At 35.9% G+C, this 14,759-nt stretch overlaps 1 protein-coding gene across 4 annotated transcripts in view; it reads right to left on the reverse strand.

Annotated features, from left to right (window-relative positions):
* The window catches only part of FSTL5 (follistatin like 5), a 930,680-nt gene that overhangs the window by 296,731 nt on the left and 619,190 nt on the right, over nt 1-14,759 (reverse strand). For all 4 annotated transcript variants that reach the window (XM_027567276.1, XM_027567275.1, XM_027567274.1 and 1 more), the window contains exon 7: nt 13,683-13,849. In XM_027567276.1, the coding sequence (XP_027423077.1) occupies nt 13,683-13,849 (167 nt within the window). The remainder of the gene's footprint in view (nt 1-13,682; nt 13,850-14,759) is intronic.

Below are 14,759 nucleotides of genomic sequence, written 5' to 3' on the forward strand. Positions count from 1 at the left end.
AATTGATCATCAATCCTGCACAAATATCAGAGTATAACACACCTATTTGTAATATATAGGAGCCAGAATTATCTGGGATCCATTTTATAAAGGGCAGCAGAACACTACAGAGCTTCTCACTTCCATGTAATGGTTAAGCTCATGATCTAGAGTAAATTAGACCATGTAAACATCCCATTTAAAAGCTCACCATTTGTACATGTTTCAATGCCATTCTCCCAAATCATCCCACCCTCTCCCTCTCCCACAGATAAAATATACCATTTAAAAGCTCACCAACTTGGGGTGAACAACTCTCTTAGCATAAATCCTCATGTGTGTAAATAGGAACTTATTTCTTGCTTCATGTAGTCATTTTTAAGGCTAGTGAGGTAATGAGATGTAATATAAATATATCATTAAATAAACAAAACTATATCTGCAGTCCATGGGAAGGGGATTCAAAGTGTATTCACAGGACTTCTGCACCTGAGAATAGCAGTAAGTGGATATAAAGGTGAAGAGTAAGTATGCTTTAAAAAAGTCTATATTATTTTAATCTTTTGCAATCAGAAGGTATTCATGTATTGAGTAGGTAAATAAATACTAAATATTATTTATATTAAGTAATCAGAAAATACTACAAATTGTTACTGATTCCCTTTGACTTAAAATGCAATGATAAATTTAACTTTACACAGTTTAATGGAATTGAGACCCACTTTTGAGAAAACAGACAATACACTAACAGGGTATGAAAACTGACTCATATCTGAATTTTTGAAAGTCTTCTTTGCTTATAAACAAATTAAAATGTATTTTACTATGGTAAGATTATCTTGATCTTTCAATACATCAGAAATCCACATAAGACATTGAAAATACATTTAGGAGATATAATTACCAATATTTCTTAATATATTAAATTGAAAAAATAATTAGACAACATTTGTAGTGGTAAACAATAGAATATATTTTTCTAGTTTTAAGCAGGACAAAGATTTAGTAAAGATATTAGGAAGGTCATAGAATAACCAAGATATCAGCATGTCAGCTTAGGGAATGAGAGGGCAGGAAAGATGCACAGGCCACATACTGAAAGTGGCTACCTGGAGACCCCAGTGAAGCTGAATGCTGACCAACTCCTGACCTTTTGTTACTCATGTCCTTGAAAGTGGGATCCTGCTGCCACAGCGCTCACTAGGAAGGATGGGTGGGGAGGGTAGATTCTGGGAAGCACCTGCATTTGCCTATTCTTTCTTATAAAAAGAAATCTGGTTCAGCATTCTCTTTATTATAATCTGACTCACATATCTGCCCCCTCAAGAAGGCAGATTAAGTAAGAATTTTGGTTTCCACTTTGGGGCTGACAAAAATCAAAACATTTCCAAAATATTTAAACCAAAAATCACAACAGATGTCCATCAGAGACAGTACTAAAAATATGTATATTTATATGGTGAAGTCTTTATATTAGTGGATTTTAATTAAGCAGAAATAAATATAAAGACTATCACAAATGATAGTTTATAACTGTTTAATATCATATTTTGGTTTTATTAGTAAATGCATTTAAATGAATTTTGATAATTTGGCAGATGATGTCATAGCACTCTATGAAAATTCCAGGAGCATATCAGGTAGTTGAATAAATATCCCTTTTTTCAAAGGCATCTTTGGATATTCCTCAGAGCTTTACTTGAAAAGCTGGTAGTTTTGTGTACACTATAGATTATGAATGTTTGTTCAACTTAACTAAATATGGCTTGATATGAAATCGAAACTTTGTAAATACTGGAATTTTTTAAGTTCTCAATATTTTTATACTGTGTGAAATATGCCCAAAATAATTTCATCTAATAAATGCAATTTATTGATGCCAGAATCATCTAATATTTACATTATTTGAGAGCTCTAAGTTACCTGTAATCATTTTTTCTCTGGAAATTTCTAGATTCTATAATAGTCAAGAATAAGAAAGTAAGCAAAGTAATTTATAAGGTCCATGCACAAGAATGTGTCTACTTTTGCATGTTGTCCACATATTATAACTCCATGAATATCACTCATAGCATACTTCCCTTATTCTTTTTTTTAATTTAAATTTATTTATTTTAATTAATAAATAGAGGCTAATTACTTTACAATATTGTATTGGTTTTGCCATACATCAACATGAATCTTCCACGGGTGTACATGTGTTCCCAATCTTGAACCCCTCTCCCACCTCCCTCCCCATACCATCCCTCTGGGTCATCCCAGTGCACCAGCCCCAAGCTTCCTGTATCCTGCATTGAACCTGGACTGGCGATTCATTTCTTATTTGATGTTATACATGTTTCAATGCCATTCTCCCAAATCATCCCCTCCCCCATAGAGTCCAAAAGACTGTTCTATACATATGTGTCTCTTTTGCTGTCTCGTATACAGGGTTATCGTTACCATCTTTCTAAATTCCATATATATGCATTAGTGTACTGTATTGGTGTTTTTCTTTCTGGTTTACTTCACTCTGTATGATAGGCTCCAGTTTCATCCACCTCATTAGAACTGATTCAAATGTATTCTTTTTAATGGCTGAGTAATACTCCATTGTGTATATGTACCACTGCTTTCTTATCCATTCATCTGCTGATGGACATCTAGGTTGTTTCCATGTCCTTATTCTTGAAACAATTCAAATGATCTTATTTGGAGGTATCCAAACTGAAGTACATTGAATATATTAGCTTCTTTAAAATAATTGTATTAAGCTTGATAGTAAGGATGAAGATAGAAAATAAAACAAAAAATGCAGAGAGTGGTTTAAGATTGTGGCATAGAACTTACCTCATTCCACCTACATACCAATTCTACAACTATAGATTGATCAACTCCCTCAGAGAAAGAGCTGTGATCTAGCTAACAGCTTCTCTGCAAGAAGGGATCACATTGATATGGTAGAAGATGCAGAGACACAGACTCTCAATAAACTTTATACCCAGTGCAGCAAGACCCTAGCAGGAGGAAGTCCACAATTACAGACTTCACTCTGAGGAGCTAGGAGTTCAGTCCCACCTCAGGCAACCCTAACCTGAGAACTTGCACTGGAAATATGAATCTCCAAAAGTCAGGCTTTGAAAATCAGTGGGGCTTACATTCAGGATACCCAAAAGCCTGTGAGGAATGGAGAGTCTGCTTTCAAAGGGCTTATGTGTAGACTCATTGACACCAAGACCCACTGTAAAAGCACCAATTTGAAAAATGCCTAGACCCCAAGTGAAGGAGATTTACTAGCTAATCTTAGGAGTCATTTGAGGCTTTCTCTTGGCATAGAAGCACTGATAGGAGCTATTTTTGCTCTCATACTCCACCTTGGAAGAGCCAGGACCGGGGAGCACCAGCTTCTGTGACCCCTCTACCTTGCTAGTGCTAGCTGGCTTACCCTATCCACATACTCTCCCAAAGCCTCACTGAAAGCAGTGATCTCACCTCTCCCATGAGCCTCATGTGGCCCTGCTGCAGGCAGTAGGCTGCTCCAGCTCTGCTCCTCCCTGATTTCATAGTCCTGTTGAAGTTGATGACTTTGCTCCGTCCACAAACCCTCTTATGAACCTGCTGAAGCTGGCAAGCTCACCGCAACTCTGCGGCCCCACATAAGTTGGCAAGCATACATTCATACCATACAGGGGACACTCCTTGAGCACTGGGCTTAAGTGGCCAAGGGGGTCTGTATTTCTTGACCCTATAGGTTTGAAATAATTGGAAAGAAAGTTCTTGGTAAGCTACCACTCCCAGGATACAACACAGACACCCTCAAACTTTTTGTGACAAAGGCTTCTTTATTTGTCCTGGATGATCAGCCTGAACATCAGCTTCAGATTTACAATATGCCTAGAGGCTGCAAAGAGTTCTCAGTAAATGCCATCTTCATGCTCTCTTTTGGCCTTGCTACAGCTCACTGGTACTTCTCAGAAAGGACATTATACACTCATCTGGAACCCTGGTTTTTGCAACTGTATCCAAGGATACATTTTCAAATCACCTGATCTGAGGCTAGCAAGGGTAATGAAGGCAGTTCACAGGAATGTATATATTTGCATTTTTAAAAGCTCCTGCTTGTGGATCTGGCTTCCAATTAGCCTAAACCTTGGTGTTTACAAATGTCTCTTTATCAGTAACACTAACAAGGTTTGGTATGGTCTCAACAACTGGAAGCTATCAAGAATACAATGGACTGCTTAGGCAATCAGGAAGATTCTAGAATCAAGCAGTACTAAGGCAAGATTGAAAAATGACAATGCCTACCTTTAAGACTATGAGAGATAGATGTTTCACCTAATACATGGAAAGAAACTCAGAGAACATAGAGAAACAAGAAAAACATAAAGAAACATAGAGAAACAAGAAAATAAGGACATAAAGGAAAATGTTACAAACAGAAGAATAAGGTAAAACAGTAAGGGAGAAAAAAAACGTAAAAATATAGATTTAATTTACCTGATAAAGAGTTAAAGCAATTGTCTCTGAACATGCATAACAGTGGGTGAACACAGTGAGAAGTTCAACAGAGACATAAAAAAATATAGGGAAGTATAAAAAAGAAGTCACAGAGCTGAAGACTATAAGAACTGAACTAAAAATACACTAGAAAAGTTCAAAAGCAGTCTTGATGAAGCAAAGAATTAATCAGCGACCTAAAAACCAGAACAGTGGAACTCACCCAAAGAGAGCAACTAAAAAAAAAATAATAAAACTAATAATAACTAAAAAAATAAAAATAGCTTAAGAGATCTATGGATTAGAGGATATCATTCAGATTAGACGGGTCCCAGAAGAATACATTTCAAGAAATAGTGGCTGAAATCTTCTTTAACCTGGAGAAGAAAACACATTCAGATCCAGGCAGCACAAAAAAGTTCTAAAAAAGATGAACTCAAAAAGATCCACACCAAGCACCTTGTAATTGAAATGTTAAAAGATAAAGAAAGGAGAGAGTTTTAAAAGTAGCAAAAAAAAAAAAAAAAAGGCAAAAGGAACAAACAGAAAGAAACAAAAAACTACCTTTTACATACAAGTAAATTCCAAAGTAAATCCCCTTAAACCTATCAGCTAGTTTCTTAACAGAAACTTTGCAGGCCAGAAGGAAGTAGAATGATTTATTCAAAGTGCTGAAAGTACAAAAAACAAACAAAAATATCTAACCAAGAATACTCTCTTTAGCAAAGTTAGGTTATGAGATTCATTTCTGGTCTAAAGTTACACACAGACTGAAAGTGAAAGAATAGAAAAAAACATCCTGTGCAAATGAAAACAAAAGGAAAGCTGGTATAGCTATACTCATATCAAACAAAACAGACTTTAAAACAAAAACTATAAAAGACAAAGAAAAATAATGCATTATGATAAAGGGGTCAAGCTGATAGGAATGACATATATATATAATCCAACTTGTAAATACACAGTCACTCAACAAATAAGCACCTACATATATAAAGCAAATATTAAAAGACCTAAAGGGAGAAATTGACAGCACCAAAATAGTAGTAGGGAGCTTTAATACCTCATTAACATCAATGGGCAAACTATCCAGACAAATCAATTTTAAAAATTGGACTTAAAAATATACCAGTTGACCTTTAAATATATATATATATATATATGAAACAATCAATTCAAAATCAGCAGAATACATATTTTCAAGTGCACGTGGAATTTCCTCTAGGTTAGATCACATATTAAGCCAGAAAAAAAGGCCTCAATAAATTGAAGTAGACTGAAATCAATTTGGCATTTTTTTTCTGACCACAATACTATAAAACTAGAAATCAATTACAAGAAGAAAGCTAAAAAAGTTAGCAATGTAACGTTAAACAACATAATACTGAGAGAAATCAAAGAGAAATCAAGAGTTCCCAGAGACAAATTAAAGTAGAAAAACAGTGCTCCAAAATTTATGAAATGTAGGAAAATCAGTTCTAAGAGAGAAATTCATAGTAATTTAGGCCTTCCTCAAGAAATAAGAACAATTGGAAATCAACAATCCATTCTTAAAAGTAAAGGAATTGAGAAAAACATGAAAAACAAATCCAAAGTTATTAGAAAGAAAGAAATAATAAATACCAGAGCAGAAATAAATAACATAGACACTACAAATAAAACAATAGAAATTAAACTAAAGACTGTTTTTTTTTGCAGGGGGATGGGGCAGATAAAATCCACATTTTCACCTAAGGAAAAATAAAGAAAAACATCTCAAATAAATAAAATAAGAAATGAAAAAAAAAGTCACAATTCATATAGAAATACAAAAGATCCTAAATAGCCAGACTAGACTTGAGAAAGAAGAATGGAGCTGGAGGAATCAACTTTCCTTACTCCAGGTTATATTACAAAGCTACAGTCATCAAGACTGTATAATACTGGCACAAAAACAGAAATATTGACCAATGGAACAAGACAGAAGATCAGAAATAAACCCATGCACCTGTGGGTACCTTAATTTTGACAAAGGAGGCAAGAATATACAGTGGGGCAAAGACAACATCTTCAGTAAGTGGCGCTGGGAAAGCTAGACAGCTACATGTAAAAGAACGAAATTAGAACACTTCTAACACCATACGCAAAGGTACTCTCAAAATGGGTTAAAGACCTAAATGTAAGACCAGAAACTATAAAACTCTTAGAGGAAAACTTAGGGAGAAAACTTGATGACATGATCAAAGTAAGATCCTCTATGTCCCACCTCCTAGAGTAATGGAAATAAAAACAAAAATAAACAAGTAGTATCTGCTTAAACTTAAAAACTTTTACACAGCAAAGGAAACTATTAGCAAGGTGAAAAGACAACCCTCAGAATGGGAGAAAATGATAGTAAATGAAACAGTTGACAAAGGATTAATTTCCAAGATATACAGTTTAAACAATTCATACCAGAAAAAAAAAAAAAAAACTAATCAAAAAGTGGGAAAAAGACATAAACATATATTTCTCCAAGGAAGACATACAGATGACTAACAAACACATGAAACGATGCTCAATATCACTCATTGTTAGAGAAATGCAAATCAAAACTGCAATGAGGCATCACCTCACAGCAGTCAGAATGGCCATCATCAAAACATCTACAAACAATAAATGCTGGAGAGGGTGTGGAGAAAAGGGAACCCACTTGCACTGTTTGTGGGAATGAAAATTGATACAGCCACTATAGAAAATAGAATGAAGTTGCCTTAAAAAACTAGGAATTAAACCACCATATGAACCAGCAATCCCATTCCTAGGCATATAACCCTAAGGAAGCCAAAACTAAAAAAGACACTTGTACCCCAATATTAATTGCAGCTCTATGTATGATAGCTAGAATATGTAAGCAACCTAAATGCCCATAGACAAATGAATGGATAAATAAGTAGTGGTATGCATATACAATGAAATATTACTCAGCCATAAAAAGGAACACACTTGAATCAGTTCTAATGAGGTGGAAGAACATAGAGCCTATTATACAGACTGAAGTATATCAGAAAGAGAAAGATAAATATTGTATACTAAGGCATATATACAGAATCTATAAAAATGGTACCAAAGAATTTATTTGTAGGGCACAATGGAAAACAAACATAGAAAACAGACTTACAGACATGGGGAGAGCAGAGGAGAGGCTGAGATGTATGGAGTAACATGGAAACTTACATTCATTTCAGTTCAGTTACTCAGTCATGTGTCACCTTGGTGATCCAATGGACTGCTGCACCCCAGGCTTCCCTGTACATCGCCAACTCCTGGAGCTTGCTCAGACTCATGTCCATCAAGTCAGTGATGCCATCAAAGCATCTCATTCTCTGCTGCCCCCTTTTCCTTCTACCTTTAATCTTTCCCAGAATCAGGGTATTTTCCAATGAGTCAGTTTTTCGCATCAGGTGGCCAAAGTATTGGAGTTTCAGCTTCAGCATCAGTCCTTCCAGTGAATATTCAGGACTGATTTCCTTTAGAATTGACTGGTTTGATCTTCTTGTAGTCCAAGGAACTCTCAAGTCTTCTCCAACACCACAGTTCAAAAGCATCAATTCTTCAGTGCTCATTGTTCTTTATAGTCCAACTCTCACATCCATACATGACTACTGGAAAAAACATACCTTTAACTAGATGGACCTTTGTTGGCAAAGTTATGTCTCTGCTATTTAATATGCTGTCTAGGTTGGTCACAGCTTTTCTTCCAAGGAGCAAGCATCTTTTAATTTCATGGCTGCAGTCACCATCTGCAGTGATTTTGAAGCCCAAGAAAATAGTCTGTCACTGTTTCCATTGTTTCCCCATCTATTTGCCATGAAGTGATGGGACTGGATGCCAAGAAATTAGTTTTGTGAATGTTGAGTTTTAAGCCAGCTTTTTCACTCTCCTCTTTCACTTTCATCAAGAGTCTTTAAGTACCTCTTAACTTTCTACCATAAGGGTGGTGTCTTCTGGGTATCTGAGGTTATTGATATTTCTCCTAGCAATCTTGATTCCAGCTTGTGCTTCATCCAGCTTGGCATTTCATGTGATGTACTCTGTATAAAAGTTAAATAAGCAGGGTGACAGTGTACAGCCTTGACATATTCCTTTCCAAATTTGGAACCAGTCTGTCATTGCATGTCTGTTACTAACTGTTGTTTCTTGACCTGCATACAGATTTCTCAAGAGGCAGTTAAGGTAGCCTGGTATTCACATCTCTGGAAGAATTTTCCACAGTTTGTTGTGATCCACACAGTCAAAGGCTTTGGCATAGTCAATAAAGCAGAAGTAGATGTTTTTGTTTTTTTTTTTTGAATTCTCTTGCTTTTTCTATGACTGAACGGATGTTGGCAATTTGATATCTGGTTCCTCTGCCTTTTCTAAATCCAACCTGAACATCTGGAAGTTCACAGTTCACATACTGTTGAAGCCTAGCTTGCACAATTGTGAGCATTACTTTGCTAGTGTGAGATGAGTGCACTTTTGTGGTAGTTTGAACATTTTTTGGCATTGCCCTTTTTTGGGATTGTAATGAAATCTGACCTTTTCCAGTCCTGTGGCCACTGCTGAGTTTTCCAAATTTGCTGGCATATTTAGTGCAGCACTTTCACAGCATCACCTTTCAGAATTTGAAATAGCTCAACTTTTTCAGGTGACAGGTGAATTCTGTCACCTCCTCTAGCTTTGTTTGTAGTGAGCTTCGTATGGCCCATTTAACTTCACTTTCCAGGATGCCTGGCTGTAGGTGAATGATCACACCATTGTGGATATCTGGGTCATTAAGATCTTTTTTTATAGTTCTTCTGTTTATTCTTGCCACCTCTTCTTAATGTCTTTTGCTTCTGTTAGGTCCATACAATTTCTGTCCTTTATTGTGCCCATCTTTGCATGAAATATTCCCTTGGTATCACTAATTTTCTTGAAGAGATCTCTAGTCTTTCCCATTCTATTGTTTTCCTCTATTTCTTTGCATTGATCGCTGGGGAATGCTTTCTTATCGCTCCTTGCTGTTCTCTGGAACTCTGCATTCAAATGGCTATACTTTTCCTTTTCTCTTTTGCCTTTCACTTCTCTTTTTTTCTCAGCTATTTGTAAGACCTCCTCAGACAACCGTTTTGCCTTTTTGCATTTCTCTTTCTTGGGCATGGTCTGGATCACTGTGTCCTGTACAATGTCAGGAACCTCCATCCATAGTTCTTCAGGCACTGTATCAGTTCTAATCCCTTGAATCTGTTTGTCACTTCCACTGTATAATCATAAGGTCTTTGATCTAGGTCATAGCTGAATTACCATATGTAAAATAGATTGCCAACTGGAATTTGCTGTATATTGCAGGAAACTCAGACAGGGGCTCTGTATCAATCTAGCATGGTGGGAAGGGGAGTGAGACAGGAGGAGTTTTGAGAGGGAGAAGATATATGTATACCTATGGCTGATTCATGTTGAGGTTTGATAGAAAAGAACAAAATTATGTAAAACAATTATCCTTCAATTAATAAATAAATAAATTTAAAAATGAAGAGATTGTTACAACTGATACGAGAGAAACGCATAGGATCATAAAATACTACTATATATAATTGTCCGACTCTGTGCGACCCCATAGACGGCAGCCCACCAGGCTCTCCTGTCCCTGGAATTCTCCAGGCAAGAACACTGGAGTGGGTTGCCATTTCCTTCTCCAATGCATGAAAGTGAAAAGTGAAAGTGAAGTCCCTCAGTTGTATCAGACTCTTAGCGACCCCATGGACCGCAGCCTACCAGGCTCCTCCGTCCATGGGATTTTCCAGGCAAGAGTACTGGAGTGGGGTGCCATTGCCTTCTCGGACTATATATAATTATACACTAACAAATTGACAACCTAAAAGAAATGAATAAATTCTTTGAAAAAAACAGAACAAATTATTATAAAATTTCTTTGGAATCATAAAGACCTTGAATAGTGTAATCACTCTTTTTTTTAAATTTAATTTAATTTTATTTTTTAACTTTACAATATTGTATTGGTTTTGCCATATATCAAAATGAATAGCAAAACAAAGCTGGAGGCATCATGCTTCCTGATTACAAACAACACTAAAAACCTATAGTAATAAAAAGAATATGGTCTTCCATGGAAACAGATACATATATCAATGGAAAAGAAAAAAGAACCCAGAAATAAACTCACAGATAATAACATTAATAATAAAGAAGCCAAGAATATGCAATGGGGAAGAACAGTCCCTTAAATAAATTGTGTTGGGAAGATTGGACAGCCATACGCAAAAGATTGAAATTGGACCACTATCTTACACCATACATAAAAATAAATGCAAAATGGATTAAAGACTTGTATGTGATACCTGAAACCATAAAATCTTCTAGAAGGAAACATAGGTGCTAAGCTCCTTGTATTTGAGCAAACTCCTGGATATAGTGAAGGAAAGGGATGCCTGGCATGCTGCAGTCCATGGGGTTACAGACACAACTGAGTAACTGAACAACAACAGCAAAGCTCCTGGATATCACACTTCTTGTGGACTTTTGGGCTCTTAGACAAAAAAACAATGGCAACCAAAGCAAAAACAAGCAAGTAGAGTGCATTAAATAAAATGCTTCTGGACAGCAAAGGATAAAAAACAAAAAACAACAAAAAAAAAACCTACTGAATGGGAGAAAATATTTGCAAACCACATGCTTGGTAAGGAGTTAATATCCAAAACATATCAATACCTCAAATACCTCAATAGCAAAACAGCCAACAATCCAATCAAGAACATAGGTAGAGAATCCAAATAGATATTTTTCCTAAGAAGAAATTCAGATTGACAACAGCCACATAAAAAGATGTTCAACATCACTATTAGAGAAATGCAAATCAAAACCACAGTAAGATATCACCTCACACCTGTTAGAATGACAGTTATCAAAACTACAAGCGCTAGAGAGGATGTGGAGAAAAGGGAAACCTTGTACACTGTTGGTAGAAATGTCAGTTGGTACAGCCATAATGGAAAACAGTATGGAGATTACTAATAAAATTAAAAATAAATCTACCATATAATCCAGGTATTCCACTTCTGTGTACTTAGCCCAAGAACATGAACACACTAATTCAAAAAGATATATGTGTTTCTATGTTTAATACAGCATTATTTACAACAATTAATATATGGAAGCAAATTACTGCCTATCCATGGATGAATGGATAACGATGTGATGCACATATATTTCTGTGTGTTTGTGCTCAGTTGCTCAGTTCTGTTCAGTTATTTGTGACTTGATGGACTGTAGCCCTACAGGCTCCTCTCTCCATGGGATCTTTTAGGCAAGAATACTTGAGTGAGTTGTCATTTCCTCCACTAGGCAATCGTCCTGACCCAGGGATTGAATGCATATCTCCTGTGTCTCCTGCATTGCAGGCAGATTTTTTACCTGCTGAGTGCTTCCGTCCAATGGCTTAGCAGTTTAAAAATACACCTGAGAAGCAGGGGACACGAGTTCAATCCCTGAGTCAGTACAATACACTGGAGGAGGGTATGGCAACCGACTCCAATATTCTTGCCAGAAAATACCATGGTCAGAGGAGCCTGGTGGGTTGTGGTCCATGGGGTCACAAAGAGTTGGATGCAACTGAGGAGAGCTCTTTTTCTCTCTCTCTTCCTCTCACACACACACACACAAATATACACACAGCAAATACTACTCAGTCAAATAAAAAGAAGTAAATGTCATTTTCTATAGCAGACCAAAGGGTATTATGCTAAATGAAATAAATCAGACAATTTCACTTATATATGGCATATAAAAACAAAGCAAACATACAGCACAGAACTTGTATATACAGAGGACAGATGGGCAGTTACCAGATTGGAAAGGATAAAAGAGTTGGGGAAATGAATGAAGGGGGTCAATTATATGATGATGGATGGTAACTAGACTTATTATGGTAATCGCTTTATAATGTGTTCAAAGATTGATTGCTTTATGGTTTATGTTTGAAACAAATAAAATATTATATACCATTTTACCTCAGTTAAAAAAAAAAAAAAGCAAACCCAATAACCCATAACACAAACCTGAGATGATTTTGTCTAAGGCCATGCCTCTTAAAAAATTTTGAATGGTCCTGAGATTATGGCACAAAATGTCTTAGCATCTTTGCGAATTAAACATTATTCTCCATATAACATGAGGAAATTTCCCAGATATAAGCAAAGTTAGAAAATTTTTATCAAAATAAAAAATTATAAAATTGGAGGCATTTCTCTTTTGAAACTTTCAAAGACATTTAACAAGAATATTAGTAAAATGTAACAAATATGACTGAATATTTTGCACCTATGATTTAGGGATTCTTTATGAAGTAGCAAAGAATAAGTGGATAGGTGATGGCTCTCTTAAGCAAGAGTAAAAAAGTAACTAAAATTTATACACAAATACATCACTAAGGAAAAGGATTGGCTCAACTTATTTCTGCGGACATCCCATAACATACAATTTTCACTTCTTTCCATCATCTAAGATGATGGTCACTTCTTCATGCTCATTTTCAACAGACAACATAGAAGGAAGAAATTAATTTCCTGTGGTTGTTTTGGTTTTGTCTCACAACTGGGGCTGTACCCTATTGAATTTAGATTCTGAATCTCTAGGTATAAACAGTGATGAAATATATTCCTTCATTCCAGGAAATAAGCCATTTATTTATTTTATTAATATGTGTTGTTCTAATACATTATGAAGTATTTGAAGCTAAAACTGCCTTTACCCACTTAACACTTCGTAAGCTACATGCTGTTGCAACTCTAATAGCTAGTATATAAAGACTGAAAGAAAAGTGCAAGTGTAGTCGCTCAGTCATGTCCGACTCTTTGCGACCCCATGGACTGTAGCTCGCCAGGCTCCTTCATCCATGGGATTTTCCAGGCAAGAGTACTGGAGTGGGTTACCATTTGATTAGTTGTTGGTAATTACAGAAATTCCTAGACCCAGAACTTTATGATTTAAGTTGAGGCAATTTCACCAACACAGTGGTATATACTGTGCTTACCATGCTTAAACAAGTGATTTGGATACAATTAAATATTCCATAAATGCCTTCCAGACAGTAGAATGGATATGGCAGTGTAATAATTCTATTCAATTGTAATATCTGATTTCATTAAGCTCCTCAGACTTCACAAGGTCTAGACTATATCACACAAGATACACAAATTATACACAACCTCTGTTGATGTACTCACATTGATGTCTTCTAAATCTAAGTTGTTCAGAATAATATTGTTCCTCTTCCAAATGATGGGGGGTCTCAGTGCTCCCTGAATGGCACAGCTCAGAACAGTACTCTGCCCCACCGTTGCTGCTGTGACGCTTAGTTTCTGATCTTCAGGCAGACTCAACTGGATAACCTCTGAAAAGATAAAGTGTCAGGAATGTTGAGGAGCATGTAGTTTTGTAAAGTTAATTAGTGTAAAGTTTCTGAATACAACTAATTAAAGCTTTTAAATTGTATAAAATGGAGAAAAGCTTGTGATGAAATGAGAAAAAGAGTAAATTGTTTCCAATAAAAGGTCAGAATGACATTTCAGTTTCATTGATTGACAGGCATCCTCATGAGGCACAGAACTATTAAACATGAAATGAATATCAGGAGTAGAGTTATAATAAGCCTGGCAGATTGCACCCAGAAGAGAGATAAATTATTTAACTGCCAAATCGACATGTAGTGTGTCACTGGCATTGAAATAAAAATGATGTTGTTTATTCACTGATAGATTTATATTGTGGGTGAGGTGAGATCATTGCTGGCTGGCTTCAGAGAACACTAGCATAGCTGAATGGATAAAATGCATCATTATGCTGGGAAACATAAATTGACTCTAAAGGAGTAAGATTTATTTGGGAAGTTGAAGGAGGGAAAACTGAAGTTCACCAACCAAACAACAATTTCCTAAAATTCTGTCAGCTGCCTCTATCACACAGTGTGAGTACAGTAAAGCCATTTCCTTATTCATCAAATTTACATATATTTTAAATAACCATAGAACATATTTCTAATTATAATGCTATAGCAGGAAATATAATTTGAATATGAATCTGCTTTCCTGTCCTGATTCCAGACAATTCTTACCAATGTTGGGAATGAATTGTGTCATTCCCAGCATCACCTATTATCAGGAGAAATGCCTGGGATAATCCCACCTGTCTTTATCCATATAACAATTGCCCTTTAGTTTTCGAATGACATTCATCCGGCACACTATCATTTCTATGCTATGATGGAGTCATGCATTTTGATTTTGCTCAGTCTCTTTCAGGAA

This window comes from Bos indicus x Bos taurus, chromosome 17 (genome assembly GCF_003369695.1).
Source record: "Bos indicus x Bos taurus breed Angus x Brahman F1 hybrid chromosome 17, Bos_hybrid_MaternalHap_v2.0, whole genome shotgun sequence".
Classification (NCBI taxonomy): Eukaryota; Metazoa; Chordata; class Mammalia; order Artiodactyla; family Bovidae; genus Bos; species Bos indicus x Bos taurus.